The 21,418-nt window shown below is 43.2% G+C and overlaps 2 protein-coding genes across 2 annotated transcripts; both read left to right on the forward strand.

Annotated features, from left to right (window-relative positions):
* Nucleotides 1-15,578: 15,578 nt before the first annotated feature.
* LOC134206888 (uncharacterized) lies at nt 15,579-18,719 on the forward strand. Its single transcript, XM_062682630.1, has one exon. The coding sequence runs from the start codon at nt 15,579-15,581 to the stop codon at nt 18,717-18,719; it is 3,141 nt and encodes a 1,046-aa protein (XP_062538614.1).
* A 1,226-nt stretch (nt 18,720-19,945) lies between these two features.
* Nucleotides 19,946-20,875, forward strand: LOC134206889 (uncharacterized). Its single transcript, XM_062682631.1, has one exon. The coding sequence runs from the start codon at nt 19,946-19,948 to the stop codon at nt 20,873-20,875; it is 930 nt and encodes a 309-aa protein (XP_062538615.1).
* Nucleotides 20,876-21,418: the final 543 nt, after the last annotated feature.

The following is a 21,418-nucleotide window of genomic DNA, read 5'->3' on the forward strand; positions in this document are numbered from 1 at the left end:
TTCTGATAGATTCACTGGCAGTTCCTCCGGAGGTTAATTTAAAAATTCTCCCGGGAGTTTCTTAAAAAATTCCTCTGGGTGTTCCATCAGTAGCTCTTCCAGGAGATCATTCAGGCTTTTTTCAGGAAATCATTTAGGCTTCAGAAAATTAGCTGGAAATTCCTCCCGAAGTTCTTCCGATAGTTTTTCTGGGAGTTCCTCCGGGAAGTCCTCTAGGAATTCTTCTAGGAGTTTCTCCTGAAATTCCTCCGGGAGTTCTTACGGAAGCTCCTCTGGCAGTTCCTACGTGAATTCCTCCGGGAGATCCACCAGCAGTTTTTATGAGCATTTCTCCGGGAGTTTCACCGGCAGTTCCTTTGAGAAGGAACTCCCGGAGTAATTTCCGGAGGAACTCCCAGAGGAATTTCTGTAGGAATTCCCGGAGAAAGTATCAGAGGAATTTTCGGAAGAACTGAAGATGAATTTATTAAAGAACTACAGGAAGAATTTCCGGAGGAAATCCTGGAGGAACTCTCGTAAGAACTTCTGGATGAATTCCAGGACAAACTCCTGGAAGAATTCTTAAAGGACCTCCCGGAGGAGCTCCCAGAGAAATTTTCCGAGGAACTTCTGAAGGAATTTGTAGATAAATTCCCAAAGAAAGCCTTAATGAACTCCTGAAAGAAAGTCTGAATGAATTTCCGGAGGAACTAGTAGTGGAACTCCCGGAGAAATTTTCAGAGGAACAGCCGATGGAATACCCGGAGTTGAATTTCTAGAGGAACTTCCGAAATCTGATTTCCCTTGAAATTCCTGCCAAATATCCTCAAAGAATCCCCTGTGAAGTTCCTGGAGAGATTACTAGAGGAACTTTTGGAAAAACTTCTGGGTGAGCTCCCGGAGGAACTCCCACAAGCACTTCCAGAGGAATTCTCACAAGGTAGTACTGAAATAATAATTGGAGGAGTTCATGAAGGAATTTCTGGAGAAATATCAGAAGGAATTCCCGAAAAAATACCAGGAGGAATTAATGCAGAAATTACCAGATGAAATCCAGAAAGAATTCCCAGATGAATTGCTGTTCTTTGTTTGTTCTGAAGAAATTCCTGGAAGAACTCTTGGAAGATATCCTGGAGGAACTGTAACATTAATTTCCGAATGAAATTCTGGAGTAAATTCCGAGTGAAGTCCGAAAAGAATTCTAGGACCATCTAGGACAAAATCTTGAAGGAAGAGGAGAATTTCCGGGGAAATACTTGGGAGAAATTCCTAAAGAAATTTCTAGAGGAATTCTTGAAGGATATTCTGAAATAATTGCGGAAAGAATTCCAAAATGTAATGCTAGAGAATTTCGCTATTGAATTTATAGAGGTATTCCCGGAAAAAGTCCTGGAAGTTATACCGGAGGAATTTAAGGAAAAGTTCCTGGAGGAATGCCCGGACCAGTTTCTTATAGATTAGCAGATAAAATTATGGAGCGAAATCGGAGGATTTCCGTCATAAATTACTGAAGAAACTTCTAGTGGAATTTTGGGAGGAAATTCCGTATGTATTCTTGAAGGAACTCTAGAATGAATTCCTGAAGGAAATGTCCCAGATTTTCCTGGAAGAATAGCCGAAGAAATGTCTAGAAGTAAAACTTGAAGGGAAGAAAAGAAATCTTCAAGAAACTTCCACATGAATTTCCTAAAAAAAAATAGTTGGGGGTTTCAAGATAAGGAGAAATTACAATTCCAGGAGAAGGATTTTCAAACGATTTTCAAAGGAATTTGTGGATAACTTTCCGGAGGAATTTAGAAGTTCCCAGGGGAGCTTCTAGAAGGATTTCTAGGAGAATTCTTGAGCCCGAAATATTTTGAGTTGTTTTGAAATTTCTCATAGTATGGATCCTGGATACCCTTATAAGTTTTTTGGGAATCTTTTGAATTTCAAAAACCTATTTCTGAATATGATTGGATCGTAAAGTGCATATGTTTAAGCGAATTCATTTCAGTACCCGTTCAACCTTTCCACCATTTAGAGGGGGGGCGACGCCCCCCCCTGCCCCCTCTGGCTACGCTTTTGGCTGTTAGTGATTCCATCCATTCGAACAAATTTATAGCATCATCCATTCCGTCGAGCGCTTGAGATTCTGCCTCCGAAGGGTAACTTTCTGCCGTCACCAAATGATTAAGTTTTGCACTTTTGCAAAAAGTTTATCTCGGATTGTATTCCACTTCTTGATTCATTTGACCTCCGAGCCGTTTGCTCAACGTTAATAAAGAGACACAAATTATTATGGCAAATGCCATCCATTTCTTAAAGCTACGTAGTCCTGCGTCACCTTTGCGTACAACCCGAGGCTGCACCTTTGAGGTTTTTGCCGAGATTTCTCTGTCAAAGTTGCTGAAAATCAGCAAATAATTTGCCGAAAATCAGCTAGCAAATGCCATTTTTACTGGAATACCAGATTTTTGCCAAGCTGCAGAAATAAAAACTGAATGTGTAAGCTTGGTTGTTATGTTGCTTATCGCCAAGCTAGGTTTTTTTTTTATTTCAAATAATTTTCAGTTAAAAAATGTCAGAATTGGATCTGCAACAGGCAAAGTGGAAATTTTCACTCTATTCTTCAGCAGCCAACGCGTGCTCTGGAACTTGCACTACGCCAAGATAAGGAAACAAGAATGGAACTTTTCACTGCAACAACTTCTTATGTCACCGACACCACACTGCAGCACTTCATGCGATAAGTTCTACGCAATTTAATTATTAACTTGTTCGTAGTGCATTTTGGAGCTTATGGCTTTTAACATGTGACTCCGGTGCTCGTTTGCCGCAAAACTGTTCCGAAGATCGAGATTAGTGGAAAACGAGGGCATGTAAATTAATTCCTTTAACATATTCATGGCATCAGGAACAGCTTCGTCGTGATTCGATGTAAAGATAGAGCCTCGTTTGAAAATTAGTTTGATGTGATTATGGTTTAACGGTTGGATGAATATTTCCTCCATTGAATCATATGCCTTGATTTTATCGTCGTGCCGGCAATTGTTTCTATCACGAGCTCAGCATAAACGCTCTAATTGCAACCGAGCTTAATTGTATTCCATCGTCATCAACATGCTTCGGGAAACTGTGCGAACAGGAATTTCCTTCTCCTTTATGTCCGGTAATAAAACTAGTTTTCAATTATAGCAATTAGATACTTTTCTGGTTTCCACCCTTCAATCAAGTTCTCGCCTAAACTCGATACAATTACCATTATAGGCAAATAGCCATTATTGTAGACAAATTGCTCCCGTTCGAAGCCCGGTGACGGATATCGAGAAGAGGTGGCCCGAGCGAGCAGCACTGATCCAACTTGTACATGCCGAGATTGGAATTTCCCGTCCCTGCTTCCGTTCATCACCGGACGGTTTCCCATCCATCTGGTACGGAGAAGACCAAGGAGTGAGTCCAGTTCCGGCTGCTACGACGCTTCGTACCTACTGTGAAAGGCTCATTGCCTGACAATCGGAAGGAAAAATTCTCCTCCAAGAGCACTCACTTTCTGTCTTCATCGCCTCTGCATTCAATGTGATTAAAATGTACCTTTCGCACAAGAGTAGTTTAGAATGTAGGTTTACCGAGCTGCCACCTCAGTAAGCCTCCCATTCCATCGGTCCAGTAAACAACAATGGCTTCGATGTTGCAATATGGGCGTGGGAGGCTCAAATTTCGTTCAAACTAGATTATGTGGAGTGGAAGCAGCAAAACTTTAGAAATAGTTGCCAGCCATGATCCTTTTAGCATGTTCTCCCTCATAAAGGATTTTTCAGTTGTTTTTCAAGAAACATTCAAAAAAGGATAACAAAACAACGAACAGCACAGCCACTAAACAAACTAACGCAACAATTTTGGATTTGGGCTACTTTTGAAGTGGAAAAGGTGCGGCGCATTCAAATTTCGAATGCTTCACCCTGCAGGCGGCTCCGCCTATCATTGCGTGCCTATTGAAATAAGGGCAGCATCGCATCGGCAGCAGTACGATGTTTATCTAGGCTTAGAAATTCCGACACACAATGGGATTTCCCTGGGTCCGAGCCCGGTATGTTTGAACAACATCAAACCCGACTGCAAGAGAGTATACAAATAGTGTTTTGGTAGTTATTTGGAGCGGAATTTTAACTAAAACATGCAGTCCATTATGTAGTGAGCCATTTGCATCGTCGTATCTGTTGGTGTGGAAGTGTTTGGTGAGGCGATTATCGGGAAAGAAGGGTGAAGCGAATGACGTCGTCGTGGAGAATGTTTTCTCTCCATCCCTATTGCAGGCTCTCGACGGTGGTCAGTCATCCGAGTACCAATAACGTTGATATGCAGCAATATAAAATTGTATCAACGAAGAACATGTTATGGAAATTCGATTGCCCTTAAAAGTGAAAACATGGCATTTAATCGAAAAACGTTGAACAGATTGTCTTTCGATAAAATGTAATTTAGCCAAAAAAAAACTTATTGTAGAATTACGTTCCATGGTGTTTGACAAACCGACAACTCAGTTTGTGATCCAAAATTATCGAAAAAGAATTTGCACGCCAAATGACAATTTTTGTTTGAATTAAATGCTTGCCATTATTCGACCAAATAGCATTCGACCCAAAGTCTCGAATCCGTTCGTGTTCGTTGTGGTGAAAACGACGATGCTGGCTCGTTTGTTGGTTGAATGCTAAAACAAATTGTGGGTAAAAATGCCTCATTTTCCAGTGGCTGCTACCGCAGCTGATGCTGCCGGGGCTTTAGAATACATATGAGTGTGACGGAGGCAATTTTCAAAATTGAAAAAAGAAAAATCTCCGCAACATCGAACCCAAGCCACGTTTTCGATGTAGATTTGAAACCCATGTCGAACCGCCCAACCCCCAGCGGGTTTCGAATTTGACAATCACGTTTATTGGCATCTCATCATGTGGCATGTGGGTGGTGTACGGTTTCATCTGATATGGTGCAGGATTAGTTTTCGGTTTGGTTTCACACAGTGGTTGGTTAGCGTTGCGATGCACGAAAAATGATATTTTGTGTATAGGATTTGGACAATGGCTGAGTGCTGAAAGGATGTGGGTTTAGTTGTGGATCATTGGGTACAATATCAATATGTAGGATTTCGTTGCACATTTGATGAAATGTAAATTAAAAATCCGAATTGATCCATCCAGGAGGAGATACTTCCAATCTGATACCTTCTGCTGATCCCAATCCGTCGCATTGATTTCGGCTCTCAATGTATTAGTTACTGCCTATTTTTCTCTTCACCGCCTCACTTGAGTCTCGTGTAGAAGAGACCAGGAGCGATTTGACAGCAAAACGCGATTTGACTATCCAGAAATTATCGAACAGCAACCCTATGAAGACGGTATTCGCTTATAATTCGCTTGTTGCCAAAAAGATGTCAACCACGATTAATAAAAACATTCTTTTGATGTTTTTACTTTTTGCCTTTCTCGTATACTAAGTATACGGTAAAGGCTATATGATCGCTCCAAAAACAAACTTTTTATAGAAGGCCCGGAGACCCATAGTGTTATATACCAATCGACTCAGTTCGACGAATCGAGGTGATGTCTGTGTGTGTGTGTGTGTGTGTGTGTCTGTGTGTGTGTGTGTGTGTGTGTGTGTGTGTGTGTGTGTGTGTGTGTGTGTGTGTGTGTGTGTGTGTGTGTGTGTGCGCAAAACTACTCAACAAAATGTCACTCATTTTTCGGGCACTTATCCTCAACCGATTTGCTCGCAACAAGTTGCATTCGACGCATAATCCTGTCCCATTGTTTCCTATTTGAAATTGGCCAGATCGAACTATGGGATCGAGAGTTATGGCCAAAATACAAATTCATTTGTAAAAATCGCGTAAAAAATGTCACTCATTTTTCGGACACTTATCCTCAACCGATTTGCTCGCAACAAGTTGCACTCGACGCAGAATCCTGTCCCATTGATTCCTATTTGAAATTGGCCAGATCGGACTATGGGATCGAAAGTTATGGCCAAAATACAAAATCATACGAAAAAATCGCGTAAAAAATGTCACTCATTTTTCGGGCACTTATCCTCAACCAATTTGCTCGCAACAAGTTGCATTCGACGCAGAATCCTGTCTCATTGTTTCCTATTTGAAATTGGCCAGATCGGACTATGGTGTCGAAAGTTATGGTCAAAATACAAAATCCTACGAAAAAATCGCGTAAAAAATGTCACTCATTTTTCGGGCACTTATCCTCAACCGATTTGCTCGCAACAAGTTGCATTCGACGCAAAATCCTGTCCCATTGTTTCCTATTTGAAATTGTCCAGATCGGACTATGGGATCAAAAGTTATGGCCAAAACACAAAATAATACGAAAAAATCGTTTTAAAAATGTCACTCATTTTTCGGGCACTTATCCTCAACCGATTTGCTCGCAACAAGTTGCATTCGACGCAGAATCCTGTCCCATTGTTTCCTATTTGAAATTGGCCAGATCGGACTATGGGATCGAAAGTTATGGTCAAAATACAAATTCATACAAAAAATCGCGTAAAAACGTCACTCATTTTCGGACACTTATCCTCAACCGATTTGCTCGCAACAAGTTGCATTCGACGCAGAATCCTGTCCCATTATTTCCTGTTCGAAATTGGCCAGATCGGACTATGGGATCGAGAGTTATGGCCAAAATACAAATTCATACGAAAATATTGCGTATGAAATGTCACTCATTTTTCAGGCACTTATTCTCAACCGATTTGCTCGCAACAAATTGCATTCGACGCAAAATCCTTTCCTATTATTTCTTATTGAAAATTGGACAGGTCGGACTATGGGATCGGAAGTTATGACCAAAATACCTTTTTTCACAAAAATCGCAAAAAATGTCACCTATTTTTCGGACACCTAACCTTAATCGATTCACACGCAACAAGTTGCATTCGACGCAGGATCCTGTCCCATTACTTCCTATTGAAAATTGGCTCGATCGGACTATGGGATCGGATGTTATGGCCGAAACACCATTTTTGCCTTTTTATACGAAAAGGCTGTATGTTCGCTCCAAAACCAAACTTTTACAGAAGGCCTGGAGACCCATAGTGTTATATACCAATCGATTCAGCTCGACGAACTGAGATGATGTCTCTGTCTCTCCCACTTCATACGGGAGTTTGGCGGAAAGACGGTCATGAGATTTATATCATAACAAATATTGCCCTCCGCTCGCGTGATGGGAATGACATTTTCGTTTTCTTTTTGTGTAGTCGGAGCTTCAGTTCAACTAACATCCAAAAGTGATATCCTTAAAATATATGACTGGGTGAAATAAAACAGGGTTATGTACGTCAAGATTGGAAAAGGAAACAAAAATGTCGAAATTTTTATTAGCATATTGTAGATCAAGCTGAAAACCGAACCGAGGTCCCGCGAAATCGCATTTCCGGATGTTGCAACTGCATCGCGAGTAGTGCGCAACTGTGCCATAGTCGGGCACCACTCGCGATGCAGTTGCGACATCCGGAAATGGGACAAAATATGATTTTCGGTTTCCAACTGGATCTACAATATCTTTGCCATAAATAATCTGATTTTCATAGAACGGACAAAGAAATTTGTCTTTTTTACTCCTAGCCACTAGCTCATCTTTTTTCAAGCACACACATTTTACGAAGGTCGAGAAAGGCACCATCACCGCTAGGTGGATTAATCTGGGTTTTCGTTTTGCGATTGCTCGTGTTCTCGAGCGGACGCAGAACGATCGCGCGTTCAACGAAAATAAATAAGGGGGAAATACCTATTGTTGGCAGTCTAAGACATTCACCAAATTGAAAGATAAAAATAATTAATAATTACACTAAAACACTGGTACAGCTCAACTGGTATACATTTGTATGCTCTTCCATTGATGATTGAACAGTGTAGTATAGCAACTCTAGCATGATTTTTGAAAACGTCGTATGTCCATTTGAGAGACTCTCTTTCATTACACTCTCTTACACTAATATCGAAGCTAGTTTTGAATTTATTGCAATATTTTCACCTCAGCACGCTAGACAAAGTTATTTTCTTCAGATCTCTGTGAAAAAATCTGTCCAACAAATCTCTGGAGAAAGGTCTTAGGTTTTACACGCGTAACCAAATCAGCAAATCAAATAGTTTCAAAAGTGGTGCATGCTCTTTGTGTTCCTTGTAATAGAATATGATTGCATCATATGTTCTGCGCTATCCAACAAATCTCTTGAGTGAGATCTTAAGGTATATACGCGTTATCAAAGGTCTATATGGTAGACGTCTCACTTCTCACTTGTGACTCATCATTTCTCACTTCTTATTTCTCTCCTCTCACTACTCACTCCTAATTTTTAGCAGTGAGTGAGGGCAAAAAGAGAAATGAGAAGAATGAAAAAACTCAAAGGTGCAGCCGAATCGGGAAGTACGCAAAGATGACGTAGGACTACGTAGCTATTCTAAATTGATACTATTTGCCATAATAATTTGTGTCGTTTTATTAACATTGAGCAAACTGCTCGGAGGCCAACTGAATCAAGAAGTCGAATAGTTGTTCCCAGTTGGATGGACTTTGAGTCTCTAACCGTGGAATTAACATGACTCGTTTGCCGCTGAAGCCACTCGACTGGCTTTCAGTCGGGGACATCACAATCCTTACTTTGCCACGAACGCTTACATCGCGGGCGAAAACCAAACGTTGCATATGAATATATTTGCGTTTGGTTTCACGCCACTTCTGATTCTGCTTATTTATTCTTTATTTCGGCCATTTTTTGAGGATGATGTCCTCCAAAAAGGTCTTTATGCATACAAAAAAAAAGTTGATCCGACAATCCGATATGAACTTTCTTTAAAGTGCACAAATCAATCGTAACTGCAAATTTGATAGCGCGGCGGAGGGAGATGATGCAATTAATTTAAACGGGTGGAATCACTAACAGCAACCAGGCTACCACGCTAAACCCGATGCCGCCGAAACAATCCATTTTCGCAATTAACTCTTTCTTTCCATAAAATGCTGGTCCTGAGAAAAACCAATTTTCTTTTCCCAATGCTTTTTCCAATAACTAACTGCATCCAAACGCTTGACAGCACCTTGCGTTGAAATTGTCCGACCGCCGACCGCCTTCGTGCTGCTGTGTCCGCTCCGCTGCATCGAATGTCGAACCGCTCTTTGTGGAATCCCGATCAAAATTGCTCGCGAGCGCCGAATAGCTTTGTTGTATTTAATAAATTAAGCCCGTTAGCCCCACCCCTTTGTGATCTAATATGGGTGTAAATAAAATGTGCACTCATAACGATTAATGAAGGGGCGGGGCTAATGGAATTACTTCATTAGATATAAGAAAGCTTCTTTTCGGCGCGCGCGAGCCATTTTGATTGGGATTCCGCAGCAGACAACGGACCTTTCGGAGAATGACAAATTCTAAGAATCTCATGAAATTTTCTCGCAAGATTCTGAATGTGATTATGAGATGTTGGTTATCTAAGATGCGTATTGTTGCGAAGAGTAACAACAGAAATTTGACTCAAGATGAAGTTTCTTCATATTACCAAACATTATCTCTTGGTACCTGTCTGTCCGAGTGACGTTCACCGATGGGTGGTTGCTGTAGATAGTTTCCACTGGGGTGGCGTCTTCATTGATTTTATACAAAAGAAGGTTGATCCGACTATCCGAAATAAACTTTCTTCAAAGTGCAAAACTCAATCGCAAATAGCAAATTTGAAAGCGCGTCGGAGGGAGATGATGCAGTAATTTTTAATGGATGGAATCACTAACAGCAACCAAACTACCACGCCAAACTCGATGCCACCGAAACAGTCCATTCTCGCAATTAACTCTTTCTTTTCGTAAAATGTTGGTCCTGAGAAGTACCAATTTTCTTTTCCCAATGTTCCTTTCCAACTAACTGACACCATAATTTGTAATAAATTTTCAGCATCGGCACTGGCGGTGCGGGATCGCCACAGTGCTATTCTTATGGTCAACCTTTTCTTCATATGAAATTCTGGTTCGCTGAGGTTGAACGATCAGCAACACATCGAGCACCACCACCAATGCGATCGATTTTCTTTGAAAATGTTATTAGCGCCTCCGTGATGCTGTGTCCGCTCCGCTGCGATCGCTTTGATTCGATGCGCTCTGCGAAAAATCTTGTTCAAACTGAGGATTAGATCCAAACCCGCAAGTGATTGGTTTTTGATGTCTGTGCTAGTTATGCATGTACGTGATTGGTTGGTTGACCTATTTCTAAACTTTTTATCAATTTTTGATAATAAATAGTTAAAAATTAGTATTTTCATATAAATACAAAGAAGCGTTGATACATCCTTGATCGAATGGTCCAAAAAAAATTAAAATCCATCAAGAAACGGCTTAGATATTAAAGATTGAAGTCTGTCATATTTTCGTGACGGTCCTCAATTCTCGCAATCGTGAAGTGTACCCCAGTATAGAAAACACAGACGTAGTCCTACGTCAAAAGTGATTCGTTGGAAGTGAGACGTTTCTCTTTTCACTATGCTTAGCTTGATGGACTGTACACTCCATAGTTACTGCTGAGAAACGTCGAATATCCACAACTCACTAATTTAATAGCCTTCTTGGGATTAGAAAACTGTTCTCACTGTATATGCTAAAGAGTTTCTTTGATTCAAGAGCAATAACGATACCGACTACGTTCTAAAAGTAAATTCAGCATATGGAGAGGAAAATAAATTCGACACTCATTGCTACAAGAGACCGAGGAATTTGCAACTTCGTGAGCACGGGAAGGAATAGTTGAAAAATGACTTATTCGACCAAATGACTTATTCGGCCAAACGACTTATTCGGCCAAATGACTTATTCGGCCATACGACTTATTCGACCAAACGACTGATTCGTGAATAGGCCGAATGACTTAATCGGCCAAACGAATTATTCGACCAAACGACTGATTCGTAAATAGGCCGAATGACTTAATCGGCCAAACTACTTATTCGGCCAAACGACTTATTCGGCCAAACAACTTATTCGCCAAAAAGTCATTTGTCAAAATAAGTCAATTGTCGAATAAGTCTATTCGGCCAAATGACTTATTCGACCAAATGACTTATTCGACCAAACGACTGATTCGTAAATAGGCCGAATGACTTAATCGGCCAAACTACTTATTCGGCCAGATGACTTATTCGACCAAATGACATATTCGGCCAAAAGACTTATTCGACCAAATGACTTATTCGGCCAAACGACTTATTCGGCAAAACGACTGATTCGTGAAAAGGCCGAATGAATCGGCCAAACGAATTATTCGACCAAACGACTGATTCGTTAATAGGCCGAATGACTTAATTGGCCAAACGACTGATTCGGCCAAACGACTTATTCGGCCAAATGACTTATTCGGCCAACACTTTATTCGGCCAACGACTTATTCGGCCAATCGACTTATTCGGCCAAACGACTTATTCGGCCAAATGGCTTATTCGGCCAAACGGCTTATTCGGCCAAACGACTTATTCGACCGAACGACTTATTCGGCCAAACGACATATTCGGCCAAACGACTGATTCGTGAGTAGCTGAACGACTTAATCGGCCAAATGATTTATTCGGTTAATGGATTTATTCGGCCAAACGACTTATTCGACCAACCGAATTATTCGACAAAACGACTGATTTGTTAATAGGCCGAATGACTTAATTGGCCAAACGACTGATTCGGCCAAACGACTTATTCGGCCAACACTTTATTCGGCCAAATGACTTATTCGGCCAAATGACTTATTCGGCCAAATGACTTATTCGGCCAAATGACTTATTCGGCCAAATGACTTATTCGGCCAAATGACTTATTCGGCCAAATGACTTATTCGGCCAAATGACTTATTCGGCCAAATGACTTATTCGGCCAAATGACTTATTCGGCCAAATGACTTATTCGGCCAAATGACTTATTCGGCCAAATGACTTATTCGGCCAAATGACTTATTCGGCCAAATGACTTATTCGGCCAAATTACTTATTCGGCCAAATTACTTATTCGGCCAAATTACTTATTCGGCCAAATGACTTATTCGGCCAAATGACTTATTCGGCCAAATGACTTTGTCGGTGAAATAACCTGTTCAGTCAAACCACTATGGCGCAGCTTCATACAAGTAGGCGAACAAAACTATTTTCTTTTTTTAAAGCCTATAAGATATTTTTGAAGTTTTTACAACCGGTGGGGCAAATAATCGACAGCGCCTGTTGAGTGCGATTCTTTTGTTTTGTATTTTTCCCTGTTCCTCCCTGCCCATGATGATGCCTTTTAGTCAGAAAGACAAAGCAGGAATAGGTTAGCCAACTCGGTTTGCCAACGCGGACTGAAGATAATAATCATTCGGCCCAAATTTCCTGCCCTTTTCTTTCAAGTGATAGTATTCGCCACGTATTTATATGCGCCCTCACTTTCCGGCACTAGCGAGTGAACTTAATGGACTATCGCTGTGCAGTGCGTGTGTGTGGTAAGAAAAGAGGTCTTTTGTTTAATTTACTCTTAATTGTTGTTGCAAACCATTTACAAATTTAATTGCTACACACTTAACTCGTTTCACCGTATTCGGTAAATTTTACCGAAATCTCAACAGCAGAACTATTCGGTAATTTATTTTACAGATTTATTGTAATTTTTTCCATTGCTCAACTGTCAAAATCACCGAAAATCAGTTAAATTATTTACCGAACAGTTCTGCTGTTGAGAATTCGGTAAAATTTTACCGAATTCGGCGATTTATTCTAAGTGTGTAGGAAGTGAGTGTTTGCTTGGTATCAATATTCTAAAAAATCTCACTCACTGTGACTGAGAAGAAGGTTGTAGGACAAAAGGTCGAAGGTCAAAAGGTTGAAGGACAAAAGGCCGATGGTCAAAAGGTCGAAAGGACAAAAGGTCGAAGGGAAAAAAGTCGAAACAAAAAACTTCGTTAAAAAATCGAAGGACAAAAGGTCGAAACGACGAAAGGTCTTTATTCTTCCTTATTTCTTATTTCTTCTTCCTTTTTTCTTATTTCTTCTTCCTTTTTCTTCTATTCTCTTCATTCTTCTTTTTTTCCATCTAACTTCAAATGTTTCTTTCCTTCAATTCTTTTTCCTCCTTTCGTCTTTCTTGCTTCTTTCTTCCTTCCATATTTCATCTTCTTTATTTCTAACTTCTTTTTTTCCTTTTTTCTTCCTTCCTTCCTTCATCTTTCTTCCTTCTTTCCACTTTTTCTCTTCCTCTTTTTTTCATCTTTCTTACCATTTGCTTTCTTCTTTCTTTCTTCTTTTCTTCTTCTTTTTTCCTCCTTTCTTGCTTTTTTCTTCCTTCTTTCTTCTATATTTCCTTTCTCGTATACTAAGTATACGTAAAGGCTATATGATCGCTCCAAAAACAAACTTTTTATAGAAGGCCCGGAGACCCATAGTGTTTTATACCGATCGACTCAGCTCGACGAATTGAGGTGATGTCTGTGTGTTGAGGAGCAGCATCACCCTAGAGCTACAACCATGGCATATTTTATTAACTGCGAGCCATCCAATCGAACAATAAGCTGTCCATCCGTCCAGCAAGGCACCCGACTAGATATAAACAACTCTCGTCTATCCTGAATTCTGGTAGCTGATTGATTTGGCAAGAGACCATCTGTTACCTGTGAGAACTATGGAGAGATGCCCATCTAAATTTGCAGTGGTGGATATGATGGCGAGATAACGAGATGCTGATAAGAGCGTGTCCACATTCTCACTATTCCCTACTCGTGTCCATTTCGACAGTTGCAATAATCGGTCTGATAATTTCTATATCGTTACTCTAGCCAGTTAACTACTATACAGCAACACGAACGCAGGCACGCCGGTACTAGCCACCGTTCGGCTAAATTTGTTAATATGTTTATGATGTGTAGTCTATAAGAAATAAGATGTTAGCGTTAAGATGAATAAAATGTATAGCTCCGGAATATTTCGTTTAAGTTAAATAAAGTAGTGTTGTTATTTTGTAACCGCGAGTGTGAAGTGTGTAATTCGATCTGGAAAGGAAGAATTGTGCCCATGGGAGAAATAGTTGGACCGCGAAGCACCCCTTTCCGAATGAGTGTTAAGGAACCACCCCACTGGACATCTTAGGAGGTATTAGCCTGGTTCCAAGACATTTTGGTCCCTCGAACCGGATGAATAAAGGACCTCGGAAACAAAGGCAGGAACGATAATCACCACACCGCACTTGGATTCGCGCCATCACTGCAAGAACGCACAAAGGAGGAAATCGCCATTCCCAGGACGAACAAATACCACCCCGCCATCACACTCGCAAACAATTGGGTTGGAAGCAACACAACTGGAGGTTTTGAAGTTTGCACTTTATACAACTAATTACATCGCTTGGTCTGGACATCCACCGGTTGGATTGTTTATGTGGGTGAGTTGGAACCATCTATATGTCCTGCCGAAGCGAGGACGAAATACCAATTACTAACCGGCATTTATCGAAACCCTGCATGTAACCTGTCTGAGAGCTGACTACTGGATCGCATTTCAACGATCACAACAGATTCAATCCATTCGTATTACATTGGCCTAAGGATACGTCGGGGTCTTGCGTCAAGCTTCATCGCCTATGTGATTGCCAACTACTGAACCAGTGCGATGGTTTATCTGCCAGGTAAATTACTCATGTTCAGTATATGTTCGGCCGAAGCATACATTTCTCGATTCTAACGCCATTTCGACGTGTTTTGTTCGTTTTTTCACATCGGAGCAACCACTTACTATTGGAAAGGCTATCCAGTGGTTCTCAACGAAGAAGCAGTTATTGGAACTGTTTCAGCCCATCCGTTTTGTTGGATCGGACTTGATAGGATCTACCATTAGCGATACAACCCAGATTCAGCAACGAGAGAAGACGGGTGATCCGAAGAGGTTGAGCCATCAGTTACCTGTCCAGGTGAGTCACTGAACGTATATGTCACCGAAGCAGGACGACAGTGACTGCACATTTTTTAATAAATAATTCCTCTTCGACGAAACATTGTAACGAATCCCAAAATGCACTTGGTGCCATTCTGTGATAATTGGATTGATATTTGAGATTTGCTCTGCTCAGGGCTCAGCTCCGCTGTTAGTTTCTCAGGTGAGTCAACACAGTATATGCCCTGCCGAAGCATAAAATTTGGATATTACACCTTATTTTTTCCTCTTGGTTTCCTGCCTATTGACATTGACGTTGAGCTTTAAAAATAACCACCGTTGCCATCGCCACATAGTTTGAAGGAGATTGATTAACGTTTGGTACAGCAATTTGTTTTCAAAGGTAATATACATTAGTATATGGCCTGCCGTGGCCAGGCTTGTTGGATACTACATAAGTTCCTTATACCACCCCCCCCCCTCGGTTAACCTGCTTATGAGCTGTGCTGTTAGACGTCTAGCGTTATCGATCATCAATTGGAGTCCCAGTGTTCCTGCTTTGTTTATGTGGATTGGTGACGCATTTCACTGTACCAGGTAAATACACAGAGTATATGCCTGCCGAAGCTTGGAATCACGTGGATCACTACACCATTCGTCTCTCTTTCCGTTACGTGTGCGAGTAACTCCAATCATCATGGCACCCCGTAAGCTGACATCGTTGAAGCCCTTGGTCGTGAAGCTGGGGGAAATTCAAGCCGACCTGGACGATATTGGGAAGTTCGTTCAACGCTACGATGAAGCCACCACCGCGACTGATGTCAACATGCGCTTAGAGAGGATTGGCGAACTTTGGGAGAAGTACGGTGAAACATTGGTGGAAATCAAGTGCCACGATGACTACGACGAGGACGACGAGACCTTCAACAAGGATCGTCTTATCTACAGCGATCAATACTATCGATCGAAGTCATCCCTCACGGACAAGGCAAAGGAGCTACAGGGTCTACCGGAGCAGGATCAGTCAACGCGGGCTAACGACTCGATGGTGCATGGTGTCCTCGACCATGTGCGACTGCCGCAGATCAAGCTGCAGTCATTCAACGGCGACATCGACGAGTGGATTAGTTTCCGTGACTTGTTCACTTCCCTGATCCACTGGCGGACTGATCTACCGGAGGTGGAAAAATTTCATTATTTAAAGGGGTGTCTTCAGGGGGAACCAAAAGCTCTAATCGATCCATTAAAGATAACGCAGGCTAATTATAAGATCGCGTGGGATGCGCTTACTAAGCGCTATAACAATAGTAAGCAGCTTAAGAAAAGGCAGGTTCAGTCGCTCTTTACTCTTCCTTCGCTTTCTAAGGAGTCGGTTTCGGAGTTGCACGTTCTAGTTGAGGGGTTCGAAAGAATTGTGCACACTCTAGACCAGGTTGTCGAGCCAGCGGAGTATAAGGATCTCCTGCTAGTCAATCTTCTCACCAATCGTTTGGACCCGGTGACCCGCCGAGGTTGGGAGGAGTTTTCATCCACGAAGGAGCAGGATACTTTGGAGGATCTGACGGAGTTTCTGCAGCGAAGGATACGTGTTCTCGAGTCGCTTCCAACGAAGGCGGCTGAGTCTAGGGGTGGTCAACCGTGGCAGCAACAACCCCAGAGGCAGAAGCAATCCACAGGGAAGGCCAGTTACAGCACGGTGCAGTCATCGTCAGGAGCACGATGTGTGGCATGTAAGGAGAGCCACTACCTCCATCAATGTGGCGTGTTCCAAAGGATGTCGGTGGCTGACAGAGATGCCCTGCTGAAAACCCACTTCCTCTGCAGGAATTGTTTCCGAGTGGGTCATTTGTCCAAGGAGTGCCAGTCAAAATTCAATTGCAAGAATTGTAAGGGTCGTCACCACACTTTGGTGTGTTTCAGGTCGGAGAAGGATAGTTCTGCAAAGGTCGCAGCGGTTGCTAGGGGCAACCATCCTTCAATCCCAAAGGAGTCCTCCGGAGTCAACGAAGCTTCTGGTTCGGGTTCCTCTCAGGTGGTCAATATGGTGGCCACCGACATTTCGGTTTCTGGTGCGGCTCACCAATATTCTTCGCAAGTTTTACTGGCAACTGCGGTCGTCGTCGTGGAAGATGATAACGGAGGAAGGTTTCCTGCTCGCGCTCTCTTGGATTCGGGCTCAGAGAGCAACTTCATCACGGAGCGACTGAGTCAACGGATGAAGACCCAACGAGAAAGGGTGGATATTTCGGTACGTGGAATTGGTCAAGCAGGAACCAAAGTCAAACACAAAATACAAGCGGTAGTGCGATCGCGAGTTTCTCCTTTCTTGCAAGCAATGAACTTCCTCGTTCTTCCCAACGTAACGGTGAATCTACCAACTGCTACGATGCGCACGGACGGTTGGTCGATACCCCCAGGAATCAAACTGGCAGATCCCGCTTTCTTTGAGTCCAGCAGGGTGGACTTGGTGCTCGGTATCGAATGTTTTTTCGATTTCTTCGAAACCGGTCAAAGGATCAACCTAGGCAACCAATTACCGACGCTGAATGAATCGGTTTTCGGATGGGTAGTGTGTGGAGGGTTATCAAATTCTCATCAGGATCTGCACATTACATGCAACGCTTCCGCAACAGAGAAACTGGAATCTCTAGTTGCCCGGTTCTGGTCTAGCGAAGAAGTTGATTCGGTGAAGGTACTCACACAGGAGGAAAAGCGATGTGAGGACCTGTTCCAAAATACAGTCCAACGAAATCCCAACGGCCGGTATACGGTTACACTCCCGAAGGAAGAAGGCGCTATTCAACGGTTGGGCGAATCCAAGGACATTGCGATCCGCCGTCTTCAAGGTACGGAGCGACGGCTGGCAAGGAATGCCAACCTGCACAAAAGCTACCACGACTTCATGGAGGAATACGAGTCGATGGGACACATGGAGAAGGTCGAAAGGGCGGCCTTAACAACGAAACGGCGGTGCTTCTTACCACATCATCCCGTTTTCAAGGAGGAGAGCACTACTACCAAAACCAGGGTGGTGTTCGATGCCTCCTGCGCAACATCGTCCGGCGTATCGCTGAACGACGTTTTGCTGACTGGACCGATAATACAGGATGATCTCAGATCAATCATCATGCGAAGCCGAACCAAGCAAATAATGCTCGTTTCTGACGTCGAGAAGATGTTTCGGCAAATTTGGGTTCACCCGGAGGATAGGCCTCTGCAGTGTATTCTGTGGCGTTCAAATCCTCAGGACGACATCAGCGTCTATGAGCTCAAGACCGTTACGTACGGTACCAAACCGGCGCCGTATTTGGCTACAAGGGCCCTCAAACAGCTAGCGGTGGATGAAGCAACAGCATATCCCCTTGAATCACGTGCGCTGAGCGAAGACACGTATATGGATGATGTCATCACAGGATCAAACACGGTTGAAGATGCTTGCGAGTTGCAAAAACAGTTAAGTGAAATAACGGGAAAAGGTGGTTTCAGGCTCCGGAAGTGGGCATCCAACAGTCCCAAGGTCTTGGAGGGACTTTCTCAAGAAAATTTAGCGATTCAAGCGGGGGACGGAATCAACTTGGACCCGGATCCGTCAATTAAAACGCTTGGGCTCATCTGGATGCCGAAAAGTGATCAGCTTAACTTCCACTTTAACATTCCTTTGAAACGACCGAATCAACAGATCTGCAAAAGGGAGGTACTCTCGGTTATAACTACGCTATTTGACTCCTTAGGACTACTCGGAGCAGCTATTACAGCGGAAAAGATTCTGATGCAATCGCTGTGGAAGTATCGAGACGAAGGCAATCGTGCGCTGGACTGGGACCAGCCCATACCTTGAGGGTGAGGTTTGGAGGAAGTTACTTGGGCAGCTTCCCCTGTTGAACGAAATCAGGATTGACCGTTGTGTCATCGTTCCTTCTGCAGTTTCTACGCAGATTCACTGCTTCTCGGACGCCTCCGAGAAGGCGTATGGATGTTGCATTTATGCCAGAAGTGTAGACGCAGCAGGGAGGACAAGGGTGTGCCTCCTATCGTCAAAATCACGGGTGGCGCCCTTGAATTGCCAAACAATCCCGCGTTTGGAACTGTCCGGCGCTGTTTTAGCGGCGGAACTCTTTAAAAAGGTTCTGGATTCTTTGAAATTACCCGCACAGGGGTACTTTTGGACGGATTCTACCTGTGTCTTGCGGTGGATCAAGGCCTTGCCGACCACTTGGACTACGTATGTGGCCAACCGAGTATCGAAAATCCAGACTCTCACAATTGCTGAACAGTGGAGACACGTTCCAGGCATAGAAAATCCGGCCGATCTTATTTCGAGAGGTATCATGCCAGAGGACATTATCTATAACCGTTTCTGGTGGCGTGGGCCACGATGGCTGGAGGAGGAACCTGACAATTGGCCAGAACCGCCAGAGCCATTGAATGCAAATGAAGCAGATAAGGAGAAGAGAAGTACGATCGTAGCATGTACTAGCGGCCCAGGCGAGGACTTCAATGAATGGTATTTAGGACGTTTCTCGTCGTACTCCGAACTTGTAAGACGAACGGCGTATTGGTTACGGTACCTAAGCTTGCTGCGTACACCACTAGAACAGCGGAATCCATCAAGGTTTCTCACAACAGTGGAGCTGAGAGAAGCAGAAATCAATCTAGTGCGGAGAGTTCAGCAGGAGTGTTTCGAAGAGGAATGGAAGGCACTTTCAAAGGGAGACTCGGTTTCGAGAAAATCACCACTGCGTTGGTACACACCATATATTTCTGAAGAACACGTCATTCGAGTAGGCGGTCGATTAGTACATTCGAACGAAACAGAGGACGCTAAACACCCAATGGTGCTGCCAGCTCGACATCAGCTCACCAAGTTGATTCTACGATACTTTTCATGAAAAACTGTTGCACGCTGGGCCTCAGTTATTACTAGCAACGGTTCGAATGCGCTTCTGGCCATTAGGAGGAAGAAGCGTTGCTCGGAACATAGTCCATCGCTGCGTGAAATGCTTCCGATCCAAACCTTCATCAATCGAACAGTTTATGGGAGAACTGCCAGCCCCACGAGTAACAATGTCTCGACCTTTCTCCAAGACTGGCGTAGATTACTGTGGACCGTTCTACGTTCGACCCGTACCAAGGCGTCCAACGATAAAAATGTATGTAGCTGTGTTTATTTGTATGTGTACCAAGGCGGTACACCTGGAACTGGTTTCGGATTTGACCACCGACAGGTTCATTCAAGCCCTGCGACGTTTTTCGGCGAGAAGAGGAAAATGCAGCGATTTGTATAGCGACAATGGTACAAATTTTGTTGGAGCACGGAAGAAACTGCGTCAACTGTACGAGTTAATTAGAAGTAAAGAGCATAAAGAGCGTTTCGCAAGATATTGTACAGAAGAAGGGACCAAGTGGCATTTCAATCCACCGAGTGCTCCCCACTTCGGAGGCCTGTGGGAGGCTGCGGTACGGTCCGCGAAAACTCATTTATTGAAGGTAGCAGGCGAGACTTCATTATCCCCAGAGGACTTCAATACACTCTTAATCCAAGTGGAGGGTTGCCTAAACTCACGGCCGTTGACTCCTATGTCGGATGATCCGAACGATCTGGAGCCGTTAACGCCATCCCACTTTCTTATTGGCTCAAGTCTCCAGAGTTTGCCTGATCCAGAGCTGGAGAGTGTTCCGATGAACCGTCTCGATCGTTTTCAATTGCTGCAGAAACTTCTACAAGACTTTTGGCAGAGATGGAGGCGTGAATACTTGTGCCAACTACAAGGTAGAACTAAGCGATGGAAGCCACGGATAGGAATTGAGATTGGCAAATTAGTCATCATCCGGGAAGATAACCAGCACCCGATGGCTTGGAAAATGGGTCGTATTATTGCTGTTCATCCAGGAGCCGATGGTGTAGTGAGGGTGGTCACTTTGAAAACTGAATCCGGAATACTGAAGCGGCCTGTAGAGAAACTTTGTTTGCTCCCAATTTCGGATTCGTCGTGAGGTTAACAAAATAAGGGCTGCCCACAACCCATCCCGTTCCATGTCCCGTCGAAGAAGATTTTTAGTTTTTCATTTCAGAAATTGGTGCAATTCCTGGGTGGGTGATGATGTTGAGGAGCAGCATCACCCTAGAGCTACAACCATGGCATATTTTATTAACTGCGAGCCATCCAATCGAACAATAAGCTGTCCATCCGTCCAGCAAGGCACCCGACTAGATATAAACAACTCTCGTCTATCCTGAATTCTGGTAGCTGATTGATTTGGCAAGAGACCATCTGTTACCTGTGAGAACTATGGAGAGATGCCCATCTAAATTTGCAGTGGTGGATATGATGGCGAGATAACGAGATGCTGATAAGAGCGTGTTCACATTCTCACTATTCCCTACTCGTGTCCATTTCGACAGTTGCAATAATCGGTCTGATAATTTCTATATCGTTACTCTAGCCAGTTAATTACTATACAGCAACGCGAACGCAGGCACGCCGGTACTAGCCACCGTTCGGCTAAATTTGTTAATATGTTTATGATGTGTAGTCT

The sequence above is a fragment of the Armigeres subalbatus genome, chromosome 1, assembly GCF_024139115.2.
Source record: "Armigeres subalbatus isolate Guangzhou_Male chromosome 1, GZ_Asu_2, whole genome shotgun sequence".
Lineage (NCBI taxonomy): Eukaryota > Metazoa > Arthropoda > Insecta > Diptera > Culicidae > Armigeres > Armigeres subalbatus.

Bases quoted from the DNA above. Each gene is read 5' to 3' on its own strand.
- LOC134206888 (XM_062682630.1), top strand. From the start codon at position 15,579: ATGGCACCCCGTAAGCTGACATCGTTGAAGCCCTTGGTCGTGAAGCTG.
- LOC134206889 (XM_062682631.1), top strand. From the start codon at position 19,946: ATGTCTCGACCTTTCTCCAAGACTGGCGTAGATTACTGTGGACCGTTC.